The sequence below is a fragment of the Pristiophorus japonicus genome, chromosome 13, assembly GCF_044704955.1.
Source record: "Pristiophorus japonicus isolate sPriJap1 chromosome 13, sPriJap1.hap1, whole genome shotgun sequence".
Classification (NCBI taxonomy): domain Eukaryota; kingdom Metazoa; phylum Chordata; class Chondrichthyes; family Pristiophoridae; genus Pristiophorus; species Pristiophorus japonicus.
This window is the reverse complement of record NC_091989.1, coordinates 193593498-193618830: the sequence shown is the minus strand read 5'-3', so window position 1 is coordinate 193618830 and position 25333 is coordinate 193593498. Positions and strand designations below refer to the sequence as shown.

The window sequence follows — 25333 nt, the reverse complement described above, 5'->3', positions numbered from 1 at the left end:
ACAATCTTGCTGAATGGCGGAGCAGGCTCGAGGGCCTACTTCTGCTCCTAATTCTTGTGGTCTTCTGGATGTGATCTTGGCAAACTGAACTTTTACAATTTTAACTAATTTGTAAGAAAGCTTGTCTGTCTGTCTAGTTTTGCGATTTACGGTTTGTGTTGATGAATTTTAATGTGCCAGTGATGGCAGGGTTCGTAACCTTTTTCCTTTTTGACTACTTCCCTTTGTTTTGTTCCTGAACACGAACAGGAGGTCCCTCGTCATCTTTCAACAGCAGCAAAACCAGCTTCGCATCACTCACACAGACCAGCTCGCTGGGTCCAACCATCAAACCCGACACGGGCGCACTGAAATTGCAGTTAGCTTTTCAGGGTAAACTCTTAACATTTTATAAAATATATTAAAAAATTTTTTAAACTTGCATGTAAAATTATGCAATTGAAAGGATGCAAAAAAAAGACTTGGATTGATATAGCGCCTTACATGGTTCTGGGATGCCCCAAAGCACTTTACAGCCAATGGAGTAATTTTGACGCCTAGTCACTGTTGTAATGTAGGATCGAGTTGAGGGAGAGGGCACCTATGAAAGTTTGCTGTATACGTCCCAAGTGTACAATCTCCCTATGCAGTGTCTGAAACGGGCAACATTGTATTATTTGGGGAGCCTCTCTACACCCGTGTAATTCGACAGTGAACGGTATATTTCAACCACTTCCCTTACTCGCACTCTTTCCGTCCTCCAGAAGATGTGACACACACTGGCTGCGGTTTAAAGTGCACTGGACAGCCTTCAATATCTGACCCCATTGGTGGTGGTTCTTCACACGCGTGACGAGGCAGTCGGTGTCATCAGGCACTTCATTCCCGAGGGACATCTCGTCCTCATCCTGTGTCCTCGCTTTACAGCGGATTGAAATTGGAAATGGGAATTCTGCTTCATTTGCTTTTCCACACCTGCCTAGCCTGAAGGCTCCAAGGTCGGCTGCAGTGCCCGAACTGAAATTAGCTAACCCACTACAGACAGAGGATCGAATCTGGGAGCTTCTAGCTTTGAAAGATCTGAGTAATCCTTGAACCAGTGCTCTTATCAACTGACCCATTACAGGAAGAACCCATATCCAGTTATTTATTTTAGCGAGGTTGGTGAGGATTGTCCCTTGAGGATTGTCCCTTGAGGTTCCGTAATAGCAGTTGGTTGTGCCATTGTTTTATTTTTCAGCGAGAGTTAAACTTCACCAGCTCTGACTTGGGTGTTTAGCTCAGCAAATCAACTGGATGATGGAAGTCTTGTGTAATGCTGCAAGGTGTACATATCCAAATACGTTCACTGCAGGACGAGTGTAGGCTGACTCATCAGTGCAGCACTGAGGGCGTACAGGAGGTGGGTCTTGTGGACGTGATGAGCTTGAAGAGGAGATGGGAGAGACTGGGTTCAGGGCGGGGGAGCTGGGGGTGAGATGGTTGGGTCGGGGAGGTCGTCGAGGCAACACCTTCCTGTAAACAGTGTGTATGACGTTCTGATTGAGGCAGTGCTCCAGGCTTCTCACCTGTGCTCTTCACCCAAGTGAAAAATGCCTCTCTTTATCTCTCAACTTTACTATTCGTTTGCTTTTGAGAGGGTTCTTAATTAGGAAGGATCTTTTGAGAGGATAGAGAAGAATCTGTTGCCTTCACCCAATCCTTAAAAGTAAACCTACATTTGACTTCTTCCTTGCAAACGACCACCTCCACTCCCTTTCCTCGCAAGTCCTCGAACGTGTTGTCTCCTCCCAAACCCGTGCCCATCTTTCCCGCAACTGCATGTTTGAACCTTTTCTAAAGTTTTCCGTTCCTGCCGCAGCACTAACAACCCTAATCAAAGTCACAATACCATCCTACATAACTGTGACCATTGTAAACTATCACTTCTCATCCTGTCTGCTGCCTTTGGCATGGTTGACCACTCCATCTTCCTCCAACGCCTCTCCTCCGTTGTCCAGCTGGGTGGGACTGTACTTGCCTGATTCCATTCCTGTCTATCCAATGGTAGCCAGCGAATCACCTGCAATGGCTTCTCTTCCCAATCCCACACCAGAACCTCCCTGGAGTTTCCCAAGGATCTATCCTTGGCCCCTCCTATTTCTCATTAACCCATTGCCCCCCCCTGGTGGCCACATCTAAAAGCACACTGACGACCCCCAGCTCTACCTCACCATCACCTCTCTCGACCCCACCACTGTCTCTGATTTGTCACGCTGCTTGTCCCAACAGTCAGTATTTGATGAGCAGAAATTTCCTCCAATTAAATATTGGGAAAACAAGCCATTGTTATCTTCCCCGGCCACAAGCCTCATTCCCTCGCCACAGACTCCATCCCTCACCCCGGCCACTGTCTGAAGTTGAACCAGACAGTTTGCAACCGTGGCAGCCTATTTGACCCTGAAGTTGAGCTTCCAGCCACACATCCTCTCCATCATCAAGACTGCCTATTTCCACCTCCTGTAACATCGACCGTATCCGTCCTGCCTCTAACTATCTGCTGCTCGAACTCCCATCTGTGCTTTCATCACCTCCAGACTCAACGATGCTAATACTCTCCTGGCCGGCAGACTCACATCTTCCACCCTCTAAACTTGAGCTCATCCAAAACTTTGCTGCCAGTATCGTAACTAGCATCAAGCAGACAGACAGAACCTCAGTTTAATGTCTCATCTGAAAGTCAGCACCTCCAACAATACGGCACTCCCGCAGTAAGAAGCAGAGTTTCAGCCTAGATCTGCATTTAGGGTTAGGGTTCTGAGGTCTATAGTCGGGGGTTAACCCAGAACCACTTTAAAGTGCGCCCAAATGAGCCAAACAGTCTTTGCAGGCGACAAAGATCTTTGAACTGTTTCAGTGGGTTTTCTTGTCCTTCCTCTCGCTGTTCCCTTGTGTTGACTGTGCTCTCCTGAAAGCAGTGGTGGTTTAAGTTGGACACTGTCAGAAGGTAGGGCAGGATATGGGTTCTTGGGCAGAGGGAGGGAATGAGAGTCTTCATCAGCCACTCTGGACCATTGATGTGTCTCCTCGTCCCCAGTTAAGAGGGGCATTTGCAGTGGCTTGGGAAGCTGTCTGCTCACCTCATGGGCGGTCTGTGGGCAGGGGGAGAAGGCCCGAAGGTGCATAAAACTCTCTACGTATTGTTGGAAGTTGTTGCCATCCTGGAACCTTGCATACTAACCCTCTGGTTAGCCGTTAACTATTTTAACTACAAAGGTTTGCAGTGTGCAGTCCATGCGTGTGTCTGGCTGACTTTAATGCAGGAGTTTGGTATATTTTTCAGGCCGATCAAGTCCAAAAATGGACCCATTGAGGAAAAGTCCGACTATGGAACAGGCAGTGCAGACCAATACTCCCCAGGGCCCTGTAGGCAGGAGGAGCCCCGTGCCAGCCCGATCTCTGCCCTCAGTTCACCAGAAGCCAGTGGATTCTCACGACCCAAGAAAAGGTAAGAAGTGAGTGGATACCCGATTCACTGTTGCAGTTTGAACCAAACGAATCCTCCCAATTCTCACTTGTGCTCGAGTGTCGGCTGCTATAGTGTCTGCCTGAATCCTGTGTCCCGCCACTTTATTACAACACGACCTACGGTCGAGATGGGTGTGAGGCTTTAGCTGCTGTGAACTGCAACCCGTTGATAAAGTGTTGCTGATTCGCTGATCGGCAGCAGCGCCCGAGCAATAAGGGGGAGAAATCCGGCCGCGCCTCTGTGGCGTTAATCCAGGGGGAGCGGTACTTTTAGCGCCTTAAAGTTTGCGCCTCCCGCCCAGAAATTCGTCAAAATCGGTTGAAGAGCTGGCGGGGGTGATAAATCAGCCATTGCACATCAGAACTGGGGGGCAGGGCGGGGCTACAACGGAAGTTTGGTCGGTACATTTTGTGGACCCATTGTGCACGCGCGGAGTTCCGATTCTCAATCCAGGAAAAGCCGAGTCTTAAAGGCACCCGTTAAAGTTTTCGAACTCACCTTGTTTTCAACCTGTATTATGTCTGTCAGCCGCTGCAAACCCGGAATCTCACTCACGGTGTGTGACTTCCGAGGGCAGCGCTTCCTCCTCCCTTTAAGTAGCCACCAGTTAATGATTCTGCAAGCCTGTATCGACCGTTTATCCAGATGTTCTTGGCGGGCACTCAATGAGGCGGGCACGCACTGAATTTAGCGACCATGGCGCAAGTGTGCATTGCACCAGGAATACATCCTGATCGGAGTGATGGTTTGCGCCCCCAGTGAGCCTCTAATGAATTTTCCGTCTGGGCATTAACAGCTGCGAGCCCAGTCACTAAGCTCTAACACTCACATTAACGTCCCCTTTGGCCGCTAACTGAGGCGTTGGACAACCGAAAATCCAGCCCAATGTGTTTACCCACTTGTTCGAAAATTGCCAGATGTTGCTTTTGTTTCTGGCCATGGATAGATCTTAGACAGTGACCGGGGAGTGTGTGTCCAATAGATAGTGACCGGGGAGTGTGTGTCCAATAGATAGTGACCGGGGAGTGTGTGTCCAATAGATAGTGACCGGGTAGTGTGTGTCCAATAGATAGTGACCGGGGAGTGTGTGTCCAATAGATAGTGACCGGGGAGTGTGTGTCCAATAGATAGTGACCGGGGAGTGTGTGTCCAATAGATAGTGACCGGGGAGTGTGTGTCCAATAGATAGTGACCGGGGAGTGTGTGTCCAATAGATAGTGACCGGGGAGTGTGTGTCCAATAGATAGTGACCGGGGAGTGTGTGTCCAATAGATAGTGACCGGGGAGTGTGTGTCCAATAGATAGTGACCGGAGAGTGTGTGTCCAATAGATAGTGACCGGGGAGTGTGTGTCCAATAGATAGTGACCGGGGAGTGTGTGTCCAATAGATAGTGACCGGGGAGTGTGTGTCCAATAGATAGTGACCGGGGAGTGTGTGTCCAATAGATAGTGACCGGGGAGTGTGTGTCCAATAGATAGTGACCGGGGAGTGTGTGTCCAATAGATAGTGACCGGGGAGTGTGTGTCCAATAGATAGTGACCGGGGAGTGTGTGTCCAATAGATAGTGACCGGGGAGTGTGTGTCCAATAGATAGTGACCGGGGAGTGTGTGTCCAATAGATAGTGACCGGGGAGTGTGTGTCCAATAGATAGTGACCGGGGAGTGTGTGTCCAATAGATAGTGACCGGGGAGTGTGTGTTCAATAGATAGTGACCGGGGAATGTGTGTTCAATAGATAGTGACCGGGGAGTGTGTGTCCAATAGATAGTGACCGGGGAGTGTGTGTCCAATAGATAGTGACCGGGGAGTGTGTGTCCAATAGATAGTGACCGGGGAGTGTGTGTCCAATAGATAGTGACCGGGGAGTGTGTGTCCAATAGATAGTGACCGGGGAGTGTGTGTACAATAGATAGTGACCGGGGACGGTGTGTACAATAGATACACGTTGACTGGGGACGGTGTGTACAATAGATACACGTTGACTGGGGACGGTGTGTACAATAGATACACGTTGACTGGGGAGGGTGTGTACAATAGATACACGTTGACTGGGGAGGGTGTGTACAATAGATACACGTTGACTGGGGAGGGTGTGTACAATAGATAGACGTTGACTGGGGAGGGTGTGTACAATAGATAGACGTTGACTGGGGAGGGTGTGTACAATAGATAGACGTTGACTGGGGAGGGTGTGTACAATAGATACACGTTGACTGGGGAGGGTGTGTACAATAGATACACGTTGACTGGGGAGGGTGTGTACAATAGATACACGTTGACTGGGGAGGGTGTGTACAATAGATACACAGTGACTGGGGAGGGTGTGTACAATAGATACACAGTGACTGGGGAGGGTGTGTACAATGGATACACAGTGACTCGGGAGGGTGTGTACAATGGATCTTACACGGACTGGGGAAGAGTGTGTACAATGGATCTTACATAGGGACTGGGGAGGGTGTGTATAATGGATACACAGGGACTGGGGAGGGTGTGTACAATGGATCTTACACAGGGACTGGGGAGGGTGTGTACAATAGATACACAGTGACTGGGGAGGGTGTGTACAATGGATCTTACACAGGGACTGGGGAGGGTGTGTACAATAGATACACAGTGACTGGGGAGGGTGTGTACAATGGATACACAGTGACTCGGGAGGGTGTGTACAATGGATCTTACACAGGGACTGGGGAGGGTGTGTACAATGGATCTTACACAGGGACTGGGGAGGGTGTGTACAATGGATCTTACACAGGGACTGGGGAGGGTGTGTACAATAGATACACAGTGACTGGGGAGGGTGTGTACAATGGATACACAGTGACTCGGGAGGGTGTGTACAATGGATCTTACACGGACTGGGGAAGAGTGTGTACAATGGATCTTACACAGGGACTGGGGAGGGTGTGTACAATGGATCTTACACAGGGACTGGGGAGGGTGTGTACAATGGATCTTACACAGGGACTGGGGAGGGTGTGTACAATGGATCTTACACAGGGACTGGGGAGGGTGTGTACAATGGATCTTACACAGGGACTGGGGAGGGTGTGTACAATGGATCTTACACAGGGACTGGGGAGGGTGTGTACAATGGATCTTACACAGGGACTGGGGAGGGTGTGTACAATGGATCTTACACAGGGACTGGGGAGGGTGTGTACAATGGATCTTACACAGGGACTGGGGAGGGTGTGTACAATGGATCTTACACAGGGACTGGGGAGGGTGTGTACAATGTCAGAGTCCTCGGGTGACTCGTTCCTGCTGCTCGTGGGTGGTTTTATATTTGTTGCTGACGATGCTGCTGCCTCTGGTAGGTCCAGGAAAGCCACTTGGGATGGTCCTCCGCTCCTCTAGAGGGCAGTCATGCAGCATTGTTATTAACATTGGTGCTTTTAATGTAAAGGGGTTTAATCAGACGAGCATCTGACAATGTATTGCCTATGCCTCTCTCTCTGAGAAGAATCAGCACCATTCTCCTGCAACCTGTATAAAATTGAGGAGCCCAGATCGAGTGGATGGGGTCCTATTTCCCTTAGCAGAGAGGTCAATAAGTGGGGAACATAAGATTTAAAAGTAATAGGTAGAAGGATTAGAGGGGAGTTGAAGAGAACTTTTTTCACCCAGAGGGTGGTGGGGATCTGGAACTCACTGCCTGAAAGGGTAGTAGAGGCAGAAACCCTCATCGCATTTAAGAAATACTTGAATAGACACTCAAATTGCCGTAAGCGATAGTGCTGCGGACCATGAGCTGGAACGTGGGATTCGGCTGGATGGTTCTTTTTCGGCCAGCACGGACACAATGGGCTGAATGGCGTCCTTCTGTGCCGTAAATTTCTGATTCTATGAGCCCACAGTGGCTTGTTCTGGAGAGGAGGAGGGGGTGAGCTTCAGATCACAATTTTAGTATAATCCCTCCCAACAAGCTTGACACAGCCACATGAGAATTTGTCGATGGTCCCCAGTGCTCGAGTTTCACGCTGTCCGTGCCCATCTGTTAGGCAGCTCAATTATACACCAGACACAAGTTGCTGCTTCAAGGAACTAGATTGGAAGGAGCTAGTGGAAAGTGAGTTTATTTGACTCCCTCCTGAAAGTCATGTTGCTTAAAAAGAAGTACATTCTACCCAATTACACTGAAGCCACAAATACAATACCTACACACCCATCACTGTCTCTCCTGATTTTAAAATTGGCTTGAGTTTGAACCTAACTCCAATGTGTGGAGTGGGCAGGTGTCGATTCTGGTGAACGATGCCTACCCGAATGATGGACCATGTGTAATAGGTTTGCAGCTTGGCATCATCATCATCATAGGCAGTCCTTCCACGCTAAAAAGGGATGAGTTCACAGGTGTTTCAATGAAGGATCTAATATTCCGGATCCAGAACTACATCCTGAAGGGTGGAAGATGTCTGTGGGTGGATTTTTTTAACGTGGGGTGATGGTTGCACACCAGTCACCACACGGGCTTGACAGAGCCAGGTCTTGGTCCTGTGACAAGGGTTAACCAGGACGACTGGAGACCAGCTCTGCTGCACAGACCTAGTGCACTCGCATATCGCAGTGTGGGCTGGGCCCGTGCTGTCCCTGGGCCCCGATCAAGTCGCTCCATGATCACTCATCGCTCCTTCGCCCCGACCTCGCCGCTCCTGCTGCACTTGCCGCACTCCAATCAGTAACCTGGATTTTGGTGACATCCAATCCAGTCGCCCTCCTGCACCAGCACCAGCACACTGTGCCTTGAAGCGGCATGCTCCTTTTGAAGGCCCCGACCTGCTGATGGTCCTTGCCCCTCACCGAATGCCAAAGGAGCGGTGTGTGGAGGCCTGACCCAGCAGCTTGCCGTAACTATCATGGGGCAGTTATCATAGAGGGCTACAGTAAAGCAGGAAGTGTTCATTGGGAATGATTCGGCAGAAGGCTTGGAACATCTGGTGACAAATAATTGAAAAGTAGCTGAACAGTGTAGAAGTTGGTACTAATGTGTGTCACGAATTTATTCTGACATTCAGGCTAATGCACCGTTTAGATTAGGCACAGGATGTGTTGTAAAGTTCAGTGCGATTTAAGTAGCATCAAAGCATGAATGTAAAGAGTTTATGGCCTTGTTTGGAGACTGCATGTCAAAGTAGTTGATATCCTGGGGAAAATGTGTGTTTACAACCGGTGAAAGGTTATCTTTGCTTCTATTGATAGAAATGAAGGCCTTTACATTCCAGTGAGAATGAAGTATATGTGGTGCGATATCGCCACCTATTGATGCAATAGCAAATGACACGTGAATCACATGAAAATAATCTCAACATTGATGGGTTCAGAGCAAGTCATCTGGCGTTGCATAGAAATTGGTCCATATTTAATCGTTATTTGATATTCAGTATTGAGAATTCCCTGGATAGAAGATTGCAGTCACTGATGAGTATACTACTTGAATATATAGACCTGCTTGCGATTTATGTCTTATTAATAAACCAACAAGTTAATTTATCTCTGGTTTGTGAATTAATCTTGATCTATCTAACATTGACCTGCAGTTTATTTCCAGTGTTTCTTCTACCAGTTTGAAGTGGGTTTTTTTCCCCCAAAATTTTATTGCCGTAACCATCTTGTGTAGGATTTTCGGAGATCAATACCTGAATGCTCCAGTACGGAAATATTGGTCCCAAGAAAGGCTAGTAAAGTAACGTTGGCATAGATAGAAACAGTATTATTTATTGCTCTTTGTCTCTTTTTAATTAGTTTTTGAATCACAGAAGGGTCTGCGGCCAGAGAGTGATCATTTTAAGAATGAAATCCGGGAACTGAATAGAAGGCCATCGGGTACGTGACTTGCTTAACATCCAAATGTAACAGTTTATTTGTTCTGTGCAGCTTAAAGCACTGCTGGGAAAGGTTATGTCGGTGTGGTGTTCGGTCTGGCTGCAATCAAGGGACCAATGGAGCTGAGCAGCAAATGGAAATACTGCATTCCCCACATTCAGCTTCCTGGGGTCCTTGACCTCTGGGCTCGGAGGGTATCTAGTGTACGTGTGCTTGAACAGCCTAGATCCTTGTCAGTGCTGGGCCCTGCATTGAACATCCTCGCACCCCAGGCTGGTGTTCCACAGACTCCAGTATTGACTGTCCGGTTATGAACCTGTGTCACCCGTGAAAATGTTCGGTGTCGCATTTTGAATCTAGCGGCATCTTCTCTTTTAAATAACATTGTAATCTTTTTTTTTTAAATATGGGGTTACAGATTATGGGTACCTGGAAAACATACTTAGCCAAGAAAGGAGAGATCAGGAGGGATGGGGACCTAATGTTTGATGGAAGAGTTGGGTTTTGAGGGAGTTTTAAAAGGAGGGGTGAGAGGTTTTGTCGCCAAAGGATTCTTGCCAACTATTTATGGTATAAACCATTTCTCATTAATGTCTGCTCCCGCCTGTAAAACGTTAAGCACCAGTGGGTTTTACCAAAATCAAAACCACTCATTTTCTTGCACAAGGAACCAGATGTTCTATTTGAACAAGTGATCCAGGACCCTGGGCAATGTTCCCTCCAATTAATTATTTTCCGTGCGCGGTCCTTTTAACTAGCTGCGCGGCCCATTCAAATTTTTGCGCATGTGCGGTTTCTTCCGTACAAAAGCCAGTGAGCGGCCTGCGCAGGACCTCCAGACTGGCCGCTCGGGTTAGCGGGAATGTTGGCCGCCAACAACATTTATTATTCCGGTATCGACTTTTTTTTAATGCTACCTGACCAGCTGAACAGTTGGTCATTTAATTCTGCTGAGTGTCCCAAGGGATTTCCAGCTTTCCTTTTACTCTCTGTGATCTGCTTCACTTCAATCACAGTGAGAATCTCCAGTGACTAATGGCTCGTCTCTGAAATCTACTTTCGGGCCTAGGACGATTATGAAAGGGTGCTTTTTGTTAATCGTGGTTTTGTAAGATTTGATTTGAATAAAATTATTGGTCACATAAATGTAATTGTCGCCTTTTTTAAAAAACAAAATTGGACTGGAAGTTCTGATCATCGAAAATTGGTCTTTTCAAGAAGATATTAGTGGTGACTAGGGCCTAGTTGATGGGATCGGCAAGAGGTGCCAAGAATGAGATGCATTTTGAAAACAACAACAAGAAGCACTGACTGGGGATAGGGAAAAAATGAACTGCTTGAGATTACTCACAAGCTGGCAAACCGAATGTTCCAGTCTGAGTAGTAACCTTGGAACTGTGGGATGGTTTATAGCTGGTGTTGGATTCGTGGCTCTTGATCACTTGTCCAAATCTAACATTTAGTTGCTTGCGCAAGAAAGGAGTGCCTTTAATTTTAGTAAAAAACCACTGGTGCTTGATGTGTGCATCCTGCTTTGTTTAATAAATTGCCAAATAGCAACTTGGAGCGGTGAGTCTCGCCACTGTGTCCTGGACTTAACGGCTACATTCATGGATGAAGCATTTCACAAACCTATAAATCAGTTTTGTTGCCAGGCCCTGTATGTTGTTTTTTTTTACCCTTTTTATGAAGGTATTTTTCTCTAAATAAGCCATTTTTTGTTGTTTTTGAAAGCATTTTTTTCAGCGTCCTTTCAAAAAAAATAAGCAACTTGAGCATCTGTTTTCCCTTCCTGGCGGGATTGAAGCCCTTGCTACGGTACAGGTCTAATGGGGGATTGATTACACTGGTGTCCTGGCTTGTAGCCCAGCCCCATCCTGGCCTCCTCCAACATTGACACGTGGGCACATGTGGTGGGAGCAGGAAGCCTGCCTGCCGTTCTTTCACTTTGTGGTCACCCTCCAAGTCGGTTTTCCCCTGTTCCCGGGCTGCTCGGTTCATCTCACTGACTGGGAGGTGGCCTGTGCATCCTTGAGTGGTTCTGCGGTTTAACGTCCAGTTAATGGGTGCAGTTCCAGGTAAACGAATGACTTGAGGGAGATTGACAAGGTAGTCGCTTAGAGGTTGTTTCCCCCGGGCTGGAGCGTCTAGAACTCTGGGGCACAGTCTCCGGATAAGGGGGTTGGCCATTTTAGGATTGAGATGAGGAGAAATTTCTTCACTCAGAAGGTGGTGAATTTTTAGAATTCTCCACCCCAGAGGGCTGAGGATGCTGAGTCTCTGAGTATATTCAAAGCTGTGATTGATAGATTTTTAGATATTAAGGGATATGGAGATCGGGAGCGAAAGTGGAGCTGGGTCAAAACTCAGCCATGATCTTATTGAATGGCGGAGTAGGCTCGATGGGCCATAGGGTCTTGTTCTTTAATTTGGGGTGAGTGTGTCCTCGAGAATTGGTAGCAGGCCCTTGGTAAGGGAAAAGTGTGGCTTCCTAGTCACTGTCCTATTCGAAACCTGCAGCTGTTCCACCGCAGGCTGCATCGTAAAACTTGGCTCCTGTATAGTCATGAAGCGGAGAGATCGGCACCTCAAAGTTCCCCAACCGTGTATACTGTGAACCCATCTTTGTCGCGTCCTGTGGTCCTCACTTGGTACAAGTGCATAAAACTGCACCTTTGCTGCTGCAATGAAAAATAAAATCACCACTTAACCCCGAGTGCATTTGAGAGCACGGTAGAAATGCTTCTTTCTGTGCAGGCTGTCCCACTTTGTCTGATTTGCAATTTGTGGACAATCTGGGCTTCGAGGTTGCAGTTTAATCTCGGTAATCATTTTGAGTTTTGTGTTTCTGGGACTGATTTCAGGCTACCTGAAGTGGTGGGCTGGGAGAGGAGAAATTATGTCACCTTGATTAGCATGTCCATTCGCAGATAACATGGACTTGGTTTGGGAGGGCACTGTTCATTTATCCAAGGGTCCAGGCAAAGCCAGGTCTCCTGTAGATGGAACACACTGATGCTCACATACCGGGAGGTCGCACGTATCTTCAGAAGAGGCCATCTCTTCGCTGCTGTTACTGTAGGTGCTACAGGTTGTGATGCTGACCTTGCTGCTGTTCCCTGTGTGAACTGGCTCCTTGATGCATTGACGTCCTCTCTGCTTGTTGTCAGGGGGCCAGGGTTCCAGGCGAGGACGTGGTGGGAGCCGAGGAAGGGGTAGATTCACCGTCAGAAGAGACGGCCCGATGAAGTTCGAGAAAGACTTCGACTTCGAGAGCGCAAACGCACAGTTTAACAAAGAGGAGATCGACAGGGAGTTCCAGAATAAGCTGAAATTGAAAGGTAACGGTGATTACTTTTCCTGGCCCTCGCACATTGCTGAGGCTACTGTTTCCGTGTAGCAACTTTCACAGCACCTGCATTCACTGCATGTACGTGTGTGTGTCCTGTGACGTCGGCCTTTCTTACTGCTCTGGCTCTCCCATATAGACCTGGTGGGAAATCCAGACCACGTGGCCAACACATTCAAACATTATAGTTTAGAGAGCGCAACCTGTGCTTTCCATGCAGGACCTGCGGTTTTTAATTCTTCCATTGGACTCTGTCCCTTTCTCCTGCAATCTCTTTGTCCTCTCTGGGTTCAGATAATGGTCATGGGGTCATAACATTTCTCCATAGTTAACTTAAATGCTGAGACGGACCTTCAAATTAGAGCCTTGCCTTGATTTTGAGTGTTTAACGAAAGGCTTGCATTCATATAGTGCCTTTCACGACCACCGGACTGTTGTGCATGTGTAAATAACTGACAAACTGAGCCAGGAGAAAAGTAACTTAAACCGTGTGCTTTATACAACAACCCACAATGGTGTCTCAAACCGGCATGAAACCAGAATGAATACAGCAACTGTGAATAGCTCCCGCAGGGTCCTAATGCCCATCCTGTGAACTCTAACAAACACAGAGTAAGAACACAACATAATTTCCGAACTTTTTAAAACCACAGTGTATGAACAGACAAAGTCCTTGAGATAGCCAGCACGTGTCCTGATACGCTTGCGGTGTTTGATCGAGGTTTTGAGTTGGGAAACTGAACGATGCTTCTGTTCCATCCTGCTGGTCTGTTGGCCTGTGAGTTGGGACCAGTCTCCGAGCGTTCCATCATTGAGCTCGTAGGTGTGAGGGCTGAACTTTTGCCCGATCTGTTTTGGAGGTGAAAGTGAAGATGCGAGCTGATGACTCCGGTTTGGGGTGCTTAACTCGGACCCAATCTCCGTTCTTCAGTTGGGGCTTTTGAGCGCGTCGTTTTGTGTCCTTGAACTACTTCGCTTTTCGTTGGTGTTCCGAAATCTGGGATGCGAGTGTAGTTATCGTCGTGCTAGATTTGGCTGGGGGTTTGAGTGTGTCCAATAGGCAGCAAAGATTCTGCCCAATCATGAGCTCAGTGGGTGTCTTCCCCGTTAGAGAGTGCTTTGTCGAACAGTATGTGCGAAGAATGGTTTGAACCCCTCCGTCGAATGTTTGGCCTGCTGCGAGGTTGGCTTTCAAACCCCCTTTGATGACGCGGTTAAATCGCTCAACATCTCCGTTGCTTTGAGGATTGTACCGAGCAGTAAGGCGATGCTCGATAGCATGACGAGTGAGGAAATCTGCAAGCTGGTTGGACACAAACTGTGGTCCATTGTCAGTGATTGTGATCTCTGGGAGGTCCCACTTCGTGAACATACGCTGCAGAATAGTGACGATTGTTGATGATGGTCACTGAACTTGTAGCGATTTCTGGCCATTTGGAATGCAGGTCATGTGCTACAACAAGGAAACGCTGCTGCTGTGGAGCTGCTTCAACCAAAGATATCCAACTGAAGTTGTTGCCATGGTCTTTGTGGTCATGGAATGGGCTTCATTGGCACTGGTTGGATGTTTGTGGCCTTTTCGCTCAAGACTGCAGGCTTCGCAGTTTGAGACAAGCTCCTCAATGTGAATGTCAGTCCCAGGCCACCATACTGAATCGTGACATGGCTGCTTCATGCAGACAATGCCAGGATGTCCATTGTGTGCCAATGAGATGACGCGATGTTGAAGCGACTTGGGAATTACTGCTCTATCATCACGAGCTTAGGCAGCCATCGTTCCAAAGGGAAAATTCACCGCAAAGTCTGTGGAAGGTTTTCAGCTCTTCAGGAATGTGTTTAGGCCCCTCAGTCTGGAGGAAGTGGCTCACGTGCTGGAGCGTAGCATCACTCTGTGATTCGGTTTTGAGTTCGTCGCAGGAGACCATGTTTCTGATGGACTGAGTGATGATCGACGCGACACGTGTCGTCATCTGTGAACAAGTCAGCACCAGGGTCCGAAACCGGTGTTGATTGGCTGAGCGTGTCGGCTACGTGGTTGTGCCTGCTAGTGATGTACTGTACATCAAAGTTATTCTGATGCAGGCGATCGGACCATCGGCTGATTCGTAGTGGTCTGTGTCCATATCCAGTTGTAGCAAGTAGCATAGTTCGCGCTTGGTGATCCATATGGAGGGTAAATTTCCTGCCATAGAGGTAGATGTGCCAGTGTTCACATGCGTAGATGCAAGCGAGTGCTTCACGTTCCCCTGTGGAGTATTTACATTCTGCAGATGAGCGGTGAAGGCGACTGGGCGTTCCAGATATTCAGTCCATTGCGAGAGCACAGCACCCGAGGCAGTGCCTGATGCATCCTTGGCGATGTACATAGTGGCATTCGGATCAAAGTGCGCGAGGATAGGGTGGGGGAGGGATTTTCTCCGTAAGCGTGGTGAATGCCTGAGCCTGGGAATCTGTCCATTCCCAAGGGACGTCCTTGCGCAGCAACTTGTGAAGTGGTTCGGCAATGTGCGCATAGTGCGGGGCGAACTTCAGATCGAAGTTGCAAGTGCCGAGGAATGATGAAAGTTCTTCGACATTGGTAGCCTCCTGCATTCGCTGGATCACATCAATGTTGTCATGCGTCGGCTTGACTCCTTGTGCTGTGACTCTGCAGCCCAGAAAGCTTATTTCTCCAGCAGCAAATGTACACTTATCGACATTAAGTGTAATGTTATGTGTAGCAAGTCTAGCCATAACTGCGTGAAGTCGCTGGTCATGTTTTTCAGTTGGCCGTCCATGGACGACAACATCGTCAAGCAGATTGAGGACTCCCTCTATGCCTGCTTCACATAGTAGTGACAATCTTCTGAAATGCACTTGGTGCAGAAGATAGTCCGTCGGGTATGCGTCGATACTGACACAGGCCATCGTGCATCGTGAATGCCATGAGCGGTTTGCTGTCCTCCGCTAGGGGTACCTGCAGGTAACTGCGGCGCTTGTCGAATGTCGTAAAATCTATTGAGCCGTGAAATTCTGAAGACAGTTCCTCGATGGTAGGAAGAGGGTACTTGTCGGGGATGACGGCCTTGTTGACCTCTTTCAGATCGATGCATAGGCGGATCTCCCCATGTTTACGTCAAGCAATGACTAAGTTCGAGATCCAGGGTGAGGAGTCGATGCTCTCAATGATTCCCTGAGATTCGAGTCGCGTTAATTCTGCGGCTACTTGGTCGCGGACGGCGAATGGGAGACGGTGAGGTCGCTGCGTAACCGGTTTGACGGAAGGGTCAACGCGGGGACGATGGCAGAATTTTGTCGGCATTCCAAACCCTGTGAAGATTGAGGGATGCTGCTTCTCAAAGTCCACCGTGTAACAGGTGTGCCAGATGGGTCGTAAACTTTGAACCCAAGCTTGTCAAAAAGGTCAGCACCCATGAGGCTTCATCCCATCGTGACGTAAAAGGAAAAGTTCCCCAATGTTATGTCCATGTAGTATATCGGGACAGATATGACCCCAAGTCCCTCAATTTTGGAGTTGGAGTACGCATGTAGAGTGGAAGTTGCGGGCTGCAGTTGACAGTGCGTGAAGTGGGTACACAGCCTCGCTCAATATGGAGACTTTGGCGCCAAGGTCAGTGAGGAGGCAGCAGAGCGTGCCGTCAATGTTTACCTCAGTCCTTGAATTTGCCCGAACCGATCTGCAAAATGTCATTAACGGTGTAAACCATACTGGGTTCATCTCTATCTGGTTGTCCACATGTCGAATATGCTGTGATGAGCGACAAACACTAGCAAAATGGTTCATTTTACCACATGCAGAGCACTTCTTCCCACGTGCAGGGCAGTTAGGACTCTTTGCTGAGTGTGATTTGTCCCCACAGTTAAAGCAGTGGAAGTTAGGCCTGTGATCCGGAGTGGGTGGCTTATTACTAGCCCTGGGTCTCTGCTGTGATTTCCGCTTTGGATGAACGCCTTGCACATGGGCTGTAGCTGCAGTCTGCTGCACAGGGGGGAGTAGGGGATCCCATTGCTGTTGAATCGAAACTCGCTGATTCAATTTCGATGGCCAATTTAGTTCTTTATCCAATGACATTTTGTCGTCCTCCATTAGCAAGCGTTCCCGAATGCGGGAGATCGTTTTCTCAATAATTTGATCCCTGATCATTTCCTCTGTGATTGCTCCAAAATTACACACAGTGGCCAGTTCAGTTAATGAAATGATGTATTGTTCGATTGGTTCACCGTTCCCTTCTCCCCTTTGATGAAATTGGTAATCTCCATCACGATACATTTCTTTGGCCCAAAATAGTTCTCTTACAGTTTTGTTGACGCCGTGTCTTCGATTTGGCCAAACATGTGATGCCATTCGGTGCAGAGGCAGTGGATAAGTATTGCACGGCGACGAGCTGGTGTTACATTGTTGCCGTCTAACCCACTCGCCGTGATGTCGGTAGAAAAACATTTTGTCCATCTCGGCCACGGGATGCCCGGGTGTGGAGAGGAAAGGCGGGGGTTAGGGAGGTGACTTTGAATCATCCTAGTCGCCAAGTTATGTTGTGTACGTAAATATCAGACAAAACTGAGCCAGGAGAAAAGTAACTTAAACAATCCAAAATGGTGTCTCAAACCGGCATGAGCCAGAATGAATACGGCAACTGTTAGTAGCTCCCACAGGGTCCTAATACCCGCCCTGTGCGCTGTAACAAACAGAGTCTGAACACAACACAGACATCCCAAAGCACTTTGCAGCCAATGATTTACTTTTGAAGTGTAGTCGCTGTTGTAATGTCGGAAACGCAGCAGCCAATTTGCGCACAGCAAGCTCCCACAAACAGTAATGTGATAATGACCAGATAATCTGTGTGATGTTGGTTGAGGGATAAATATTGGCCCAGGACACCGGGGAGAATTCCCCTGCTCTTCTTTTGAAATAATGCTATGGGATCTTTTGCATCCAGCTGAGAGCAGACTTTAATGTTTCATCCAAAAGACGGCACCTCTGACAGTGCAGCGTTCCCTTAGTACTGTACTGGAGTGTCAGCTTAGATTTTTTTTTTGTGCCCAAGTCCCTGGAGTGGGACTTGAACCTTCTGACTCAAGCGAGAGGGCTACCCACTGAGCCACAGCTGATACTTGAAAAGGAAAAAATTACTGGGCTATGGGGAAATATCAGACCAGTGAGACGAAGTGGATAGCTCTTTCAAAGTCAGCACAGGTATGATGGGCCGAATGGCACCCTTCTGTGCTGTATGATTCCATGATTTTTATCCATGGAGCCAGACACCATGAAGCCCTTGCTATGCAAGAGCTGACTAAACTCTTCAATGCGGTATGGGAGCTGAGTTTGCAGTGTATGCTTGGCTTAGTTGGTAACATTCCTGACTTGGAATCAAAAGGCTGTGGGTTGAAGGTGAATACCAAGATCTGAGCACGTTCTGTTCGCTGATGTTCCGACGGAGAGTTCCATTTGCTGTCCCTCAGATGTGATGCTAAAATGAGGTTGCCGTTGCCCATTGTGTATTTCAGGTAGACATTTAAAGATTCCGTAACACTATTCTATTCCTCCCTCAACCCACACCACCTGACGCACATTTTACTGGTTGTTTGCCTCTGCCTTTGAAGTTCGGCAACTTGTGTCAGCAAACTGATTCTGCGCATGGCAAGATCCCACACAGTAGTTCATCAGATGTAAAATGTTTTGAGATGTCTGTGAGACATGATACGACGCTATATAAAAGTGAGACGTGTCTCATTCCTCTCCTTTCACCACTCCCTGCTCAAATCTGCAACTTGTTCATTAAATGGCACGCAATCCCCTTGTATAGCTGGAGGCAATGTAAGCAGGGCAGAGAGACTTGGAAAAGGGACAAACAAGAAAAACTGAAAATAGAGGACACTGAAATTAAAACAAAAAACAAACAATGCTGGAAATAAGGCAAGTCAGTATGTGACTACCCAAACCCTTTAATGTCCCACCCAGACGCACTCTCCTCATACCTTTTATATCCCACTCAGACTAATTCCATGCTCTAGCTGACTCCCAAAACCCTTTAATATCCCACTCTCCTGCTCACTTCCCATACCCTTTAATATCCCACCTAGTTTAATCTCCTGCTCACTTCCCAACCCCTTTAACCGTCCTCTTTTACAAGCAGTTATTCCCATTTTAAAAACTGCTTCAACAGTGCTTTGTGGCAGAGGATTGCACATTCTAACCACTTGCCCCATTGACCTTGATCTGTTTTCTATAGCCTTGTATTTAATCCAATGAACCTGGCGCAACAAATGATAAAGATCCCATGGCACTATTTTGAAGAAGAACAAGGATGTTCACTTGGCCAATATTTATCTCGATCAACAGTACTAGAAAAAACAGATTATCTGGTCATTATCACATCGCTGTTTGTTGGAGCTTACTGTGTGCAAATTGGTTGTCGTGTTTCATACATTACAACACTGATTACATTTCAAACAAGAATTTCATTGGCTGTAAAGTGCTTTTGAGCGTCTTGAGGTCGTGAATCAATTCTTTTTATCGGATTTAAAGATTACATTACGATCACACTCTTAATTTATCAATAAACTACAGTATTTTCTTTTCTTCTGACAGATGACAAGCAGCCTGATAAAACGGAGAAGGCTGTCAATGGTGAAGATAAAGGTGACTCAGGAATTGAAACACAAAACAGTGAAGGAAACGCCGATGAGGAGGACACTTCGGGACCCAAATGCTATTATGACAAAACCAAATCCTTTTTTGACAACATCTCTTGTGATAGTGAGACCAGGTATTTCTTACCTGCTAAATAAGCCAGCTTTACTTTGCACAGCGGTGAACCAGCATTCTTTTTTTATTGAAAGTGCAATTTCCTCTCCCATAAAGGTGTAAATTGCAAGCAAATTATGGGCAGCGTTTTGCAACATTGACACTCGGAGACTCGTCAGAGGTCTGCTCCTGCTCCCCAAGGTGTGCAGTGATGCGGTTAATGATGCCCGTCTGCTAGAATTGTCCATCCGCTGGACAGAACAGATGGTGCCCTGGATTAATTCACAGTCCAGGCTATGAGGCGGGAAGCCTTTTAAATAGTTTGAGGGTGGCTCACAATCACCCTCTCGTGGGCAATAAAGGCCAGTCTTGCCCGTGACACCCACATCTGGAAAATGAATTAAAAAAATATATATATTTTTTTAAAAACGTGACTTGCATTTGAACAAAAGACCACAGCCATTCTCTGCTGAACCGCAACATGGTTAATAGGTGTCTTTGAATGGAGTCAAAATGTTGTCGGTCCTGGCTGTATTTATAGAGGCTCTGATGGGATTGACTCAGTTGTCCCAGCCCCCTTGAGTTGTGTGGCCTCTACTGAAGCCCTTCTTGCTGCTGAGCCTCATGGTTCAAATATTCTGGGTTCTTGTGACTTAACATTAGAGCTAGGCCATTTAGGACGTGAAATTGTGAAGCAGTTTTTCATGCAGAGGACAGTGGCAATCTATAACTCCCTTTTCCAAAACGCAATGGATGCTCAGGGGCTCAATTGGAGCTTTAAGACTGAGCGAGGTGTTTGGTGGGCAAAGGTCAAAAGCGGGTCAATGGGGCTGAGGGACAGAGCAGCCATGATCTAGTTGAATTGTGGGGCAGGCTTGAGGGGCTGAATGGCCCCCTCCTGTTCCTAATGTTATGCAGCTGTCTTGCATTGGCTGAGCATGCATTATAACTCTCTCCCTCTCCAGCTACTACTCTTCCAGGGACCGGAGACCCACCTGGGCCGAGGAGAGACGGATAAATGCGGAAACGTTCGGAATCCCGCTGCGCCCGATGCGCGGCCGTGGGGGCTACAGAGGGCGAGGAGGCTACGGATACCGGGGAGGTCGGGGTCGTGGTGGGAGAGGGAACTTCGGTCCTCCCCGTGGTGGTTATCGCGGAGGATTCAGAGGCAGCCGTGGAGGAGGCAGAGAATTTTCAGACTTCGAATACAGGGTAATTCCATAACTACACAGCCTTCTGGGGTGTTTTTAAAACTTGTATAACACTGCCCGAGTTTGTAAAACCGAACTGTACGAGTGGGATGGAAGTTTGTCATACTTTGAACTCCTAATTATAATACCAAGGGAAAAAATCAAAATGGAAGGGTCCAAAACTAAGGGCCATAAATAATAAATAAATCCAATAGGGAATTCTGTGCTGTAAAGGTTGTCTACGAATCGTCCACAAATCTCCCCTTTTGATCGCCAATTTTCTTTTTTGTTAGTATTTTTGGAATCCGGTGCAGCCAATGCTGTGACCTTGCCGTGGGTTTATTTGGCTCCTCCACCTGTTCCTCCCCTGAAGGCACTGACTCCTTGTTTAGGCGTCCTCCAGTGACTCGCCACAACCTCAGTTCAATTCTGAGCCTCGGCGGTGAGTGTTGGCATGCAATTAGACAACCGGGACATCGCCAAGCCCAACCCTGGCCCCCCCCCTCCCCTGCATGCACTTCCAGCCGGAGTTATTGGATCGTGATCAGAATGGGAATCCTGGATATCATTTATTTTTCTTCCCCTCTTCCATAGAAACATAGAAAATAGGTGCAGGAGTAGGCCATTCAGCCCTTCGAGCCTGCACCGCCATTCAATATGATCATGCAACTTCAGTACCCCATTCCTACTTTCTCTCCATACTCCTTGATCCTTTTAGCTGTAAGAGCCACATCTCACTCCCTTTTGAATATATCCAACGAAGATCCATCTCCACCTCACTCCCCCTGATGAGAATATTAAGATCAATTGTAATGTCCCTGCTGCTGCCCTCTATAACTCTCCACTGACCTGGGGATGAACTTTGGACCTTATTGCCTCATAGACACAAAACAAGGGATTGGGGCCTGTGTAATGAGCAGCTGAGCCAGTGTGGCCTTGTGTCGAACCTGTTGCAGTGTCCAGAATTGCTGCTACCTTAGACACAACATGTTTTAGTCCCAGAGACAAGTTTCTGTTTGAACCTCCCAAAAGCTTCAGTCAAATTTTAGTTTGTCTTTTCAATCAAATCTTAATTCTAACTCTTTTTGTTTTATTGTGCTGGTCTTTATTTGTATATGTCGGCCATGGCTCCGTGGGCAGCACTCTCACCTCCGAGTCAGAAGGTTGTGGGCTCAAAGTCCCACTCCAGGGATTTGAGCACAAAATCCAGGCCGACACTCCCAGTACAGTACTGAGGGAGGTACCGTCTTTCAGATAAACTGAGGCCCTGTTTGCTCTCTCAGATGTGCATAAGAAATCCCACTGTGCTATGCAGAGAAGAGCAGGGGAGTTCTCTCTGGTGTCCTGACCAATATTTATCCCCCAACCAACATCACTTTAAAGAAAAAAAGCTTATCGGATCATTATCACATTGCTGTTTATGGGAGCTTGCTGTGCGCAATTTGGCTGCCACATTACAACAGTGACCACTGCTCAAAAGCACTTCATTGGCTGGGAAGCGCTTTAGGACATCCTGGGACAGCGCTATTGAAATCTAAGATTTTTTTTCAGAAACTTTTCAAAGTTGTATTAAAATAATGTCTGCATTGTTCTTTTAATTTGCTTGATGGCATATCATCATTTTAGTCAATGATAAAAACCTAAAAGCCTAAAAATGCTTGAAATACACAAGTCCATCAGCATTTGTGAAGAGGCTTGAGCCCCGACACACAGCATTTATTGATGTGCTTTGATTTTTCTTTTCACAGAAGGACAATAAAGTTGCTGCATAGTATACAAGCTGGATTTCACAAAAGAAGGACTTTAGATTGACCCAGTTCAGAGAATATGTTTAGTTCAAACTTATTTTTGACAGCAAGAATGAAGAAATTAATTTGCTGTATATCTGTCACCAGCACTGGTATTTACGTGCTTGACTTCAAAGGGGGAACCCACAATGTCTTGTTGTGGAGAAGGTCCGTCTTTACGATGTTGAGCATTAAATATTTGTCTTTGAAATAGCAGAAGGAAAATTTGTAAATGTATAGATGAGGCAAAAAAACCCACATACGACTAGTACGTTGGAGCTTTCCAGTATTTTTGCATTGATAACAAGAGTGCTTTCTTATTACTGAAAATGTTTGATAAAAATGCTGTCAGTTGCAAGAAATACTGTATGCAGCCGGCCATCTACTGTGATTGCATTTTGACTCACTGATACTTCACAGGAAACTACGTGGAAGCTCTTCAGATTTATTTTTTCCGAGGAACTATAAAACTTAGCTTTAATCTGCGTAGGACAAAAACACGTACACTTAACATGTTTGTTTTTAAAAAGACAAAAAAAGTGGGATCAGAACATCTTTCATACTGCAAGACTCTGGGGATATCGCTCCTGCCCCCCTTGGGTGGGGATGAGTTACAAAACTCTCTCTGGTGTCTCCAACTATTCTTCATCGTTTTACGAAGGTGATCCCTTGGTAGAATTTTTGATTTTGAACAAAAATATGACGGGGTGGGGGGAATAAAATAAAATTTGTAGGTTTTTTTAATTTCTGAATAAATTTAGCTCGTGAGACATACAAAGCATAAAGGGATCCAAAGAGGAACAATTTTTGAATTTATATAGCCATTATGTGAAACTGTTTTTGAACTCCATTATTGACATGTAATATATAGTGTATAGTTAGTGCCCTGATAATGTCTTGCCCACAAATTTGAGCCTGATGGTACAAAAGAATTTTCTCGGTCGCTGTCATTATTCATCTTTCACCTACTTCCTTGATATGCTCCCCTCATAACAGTAAAAGTAACTATACACTAAATATTAATTAATAACTAACGGCTGTGGGAGTCAGTGAGTTTGAGGAAGTAATTCAGTTACTTGGAACTTTGCTCTTGTGTTTCGTGATATTCAAACTGCTTGATTTGAATTCCATTCTTGGTACTTGTTGCAGATTTGTTATCTATTTATTTGAATGCATTACAAGCTTTTGGGGTGGGGGGAGGGTGCTGGAGGGAATTAACTGATGTATCTGGAAACACAGGTAAACTAGCTCCAGGCTTATCTCATGATACAGCTGCCCCTCACTCTGGCCTCTGGTGTGTGGAAGGTGCATTGCCTGGACTTCTCCCTGGTACCACTTCTGTGTTTGTTTCCTGCTGCACCATACCAAGTCTTCAATTTAATAAATAAATAAGAGTATAATGCTAGGTTGTGATTTCCAGGGAACAGGGGAAGGAGGGCTATGATATCTGACGGGAATCTCCTTACACTTGAGGATAACACCCATCCTAAAAAAAAAGCCCCAAATATAACCCACCCAGCTCGCACTGTAACCAGTTTGCAGATGCTGGTGGGATCCTGTCCGCAGCTGTCATCGATGTCCCATCAGAGTTACACTCACACACATACTTGCAAAAATAAACGGCAACAAATTGAATTCCATGCCAGCTCTTCAATGAGCGAACTATTCCAGTCCAAACCAGCTTGTTTTTAAAAGAGCGAGTCCAAATACAATTTAAAAATTTGAGTTGATGCAAGCTATCTTGACCAGTGGAGTCTACTGCATGCTGATAGCGGCCTGGTAAGATGCCATGCAAATCTGGGACTGAGGCAGAAGGTGATTTAGGCATAACAGTTGTGGCAATACCTTGGGTACAGTGGTAATTTTAATTGTCCCTTGCTGAGCTAATTTCACTAAATGCTACTGATGCTGTGATGGTATAAATTTACACTATTATTTTCTCCCCCCTTGGCTTGGAATATTAACCAGATGCGCTGGTGTTTATTTGATCAAGATTTACAGCACAGATTTTTTGTTTACCTCGCTGACTCAACATGAGGTTCTTATTCAATAATGAGAAATAAACCATTGTTCAGTAAATTCAGCTGGTAGTGATGTGTTTCTCGGGACTGCATTTATTTGTCGGCAATATTAAATGAAAGTTTGGGCGGGGGACGGGGCTGAATACTTGAAGTACTTAATTTCCTCAGTGCAGCTCGAGGGCTGTGATTAGCCAGCAGAACCCTGGGAGTAAGGAAGGGAATGGCTTGGAGTTCCCTGATCGTATCCAGTGGGATAGCAAGGGCAGGATTGAGATTGTGAGTGTGATGTGTCCTCTTTTCAAAAAATCAAATAGTTTCGTGACCCTCACTGTCTGGACTTGGCCATGAAGATTGGGTGTGAGGTATCGAGGGGCTCTCGATTACCCATGGAACTGGTCTCCATGAGTTGGCACCTATTGCCAGGGTGCGGCGGGAGGAGAGAGAAAGATGGGGTGAAACTTGTACGCCAGAGCATCTGCGCGAGTGATGGACCAATGAGCTGAATGTGGTGCACTGGAGTGAAGCTTCCTTTCGTTAGAGTTGTTCTGGGGGACCTCATGGGTTGAGTAATCTTGGGGTCAAGTGGAGATGTGTTTTATTTTCAAAGTGAGGGGGTGGGAGTTGGGTTGGTTGATTGAAAAATTCCAAGGACCCAAATTATAACTCAACTTTCTGATACACTGAGCCTTGTGCGGGAGGGGGGGGCAATATATTTAAACTTTTCCAAGTGTGCACAACCTAGTGTGCGCAGTGGTCACTGACAGGCGAGTGTTGGGAGACACTGGACAGAAATCCAATTTGAACACCCCTTGAGGGATTGGATGGTGTAGTGAGTTTCAACATTATCGTTTACCTCCTGAGGACTGGGTACAAAACCAGATCTGCAGACTGTTGGGATGGCTTTCTCTGCTCTCTAGAAGTAGC

General features: G+C 46.7%; 1 protein-coding gene across 3 annotated transcripts in view; it reads left to right on the top strand.

The window, feature by feature from the left end:
* LOC139279011 (protein LSM14 homolog A-like) overlaps positions 1 to 24467 on the top strand; it is a 79564-nt gene extending 55097 nt beyond the window's left edge. Inside the window, exons 4-10 of one of the 3 annotated variants that reach the window (XM_070898326.1) lie at positions 250 to 372; positions 3302 to 3466; positions 9237 to 9317; positions 12488 to 12658; positions 19256 to 19433; positions 20377 to 20623; positions 22350 to 24467. In XM_070898326.1, coding sequence (XP_070754427.1) covers positions 250 to 372; positions 3302 to 3466; positions 9237 to 9317; positions 12488 to 12658; positions 19256 to 19433; positions 20377 to 20623; positions 22350 to 22373 — 989 coding nt within the window. In that variant the 3' untranslated portion in view covers positions 22374 to 24467. The remainder of the gene's footprint in view (positions 1 to 249; positions 373 to 3301; positions 3467 to 9236; positions 9318 to 12487; positions 12659 to 19255; positions 19434 to 20376; positions 20624 to 22349) is intronic. The other 2 variants (XM_070898327.1, XM_070898328.1) reach the window with 2 other exon arrangements.
* Positions 24468 to 25333: the final 866 nt, after the last annotated feature.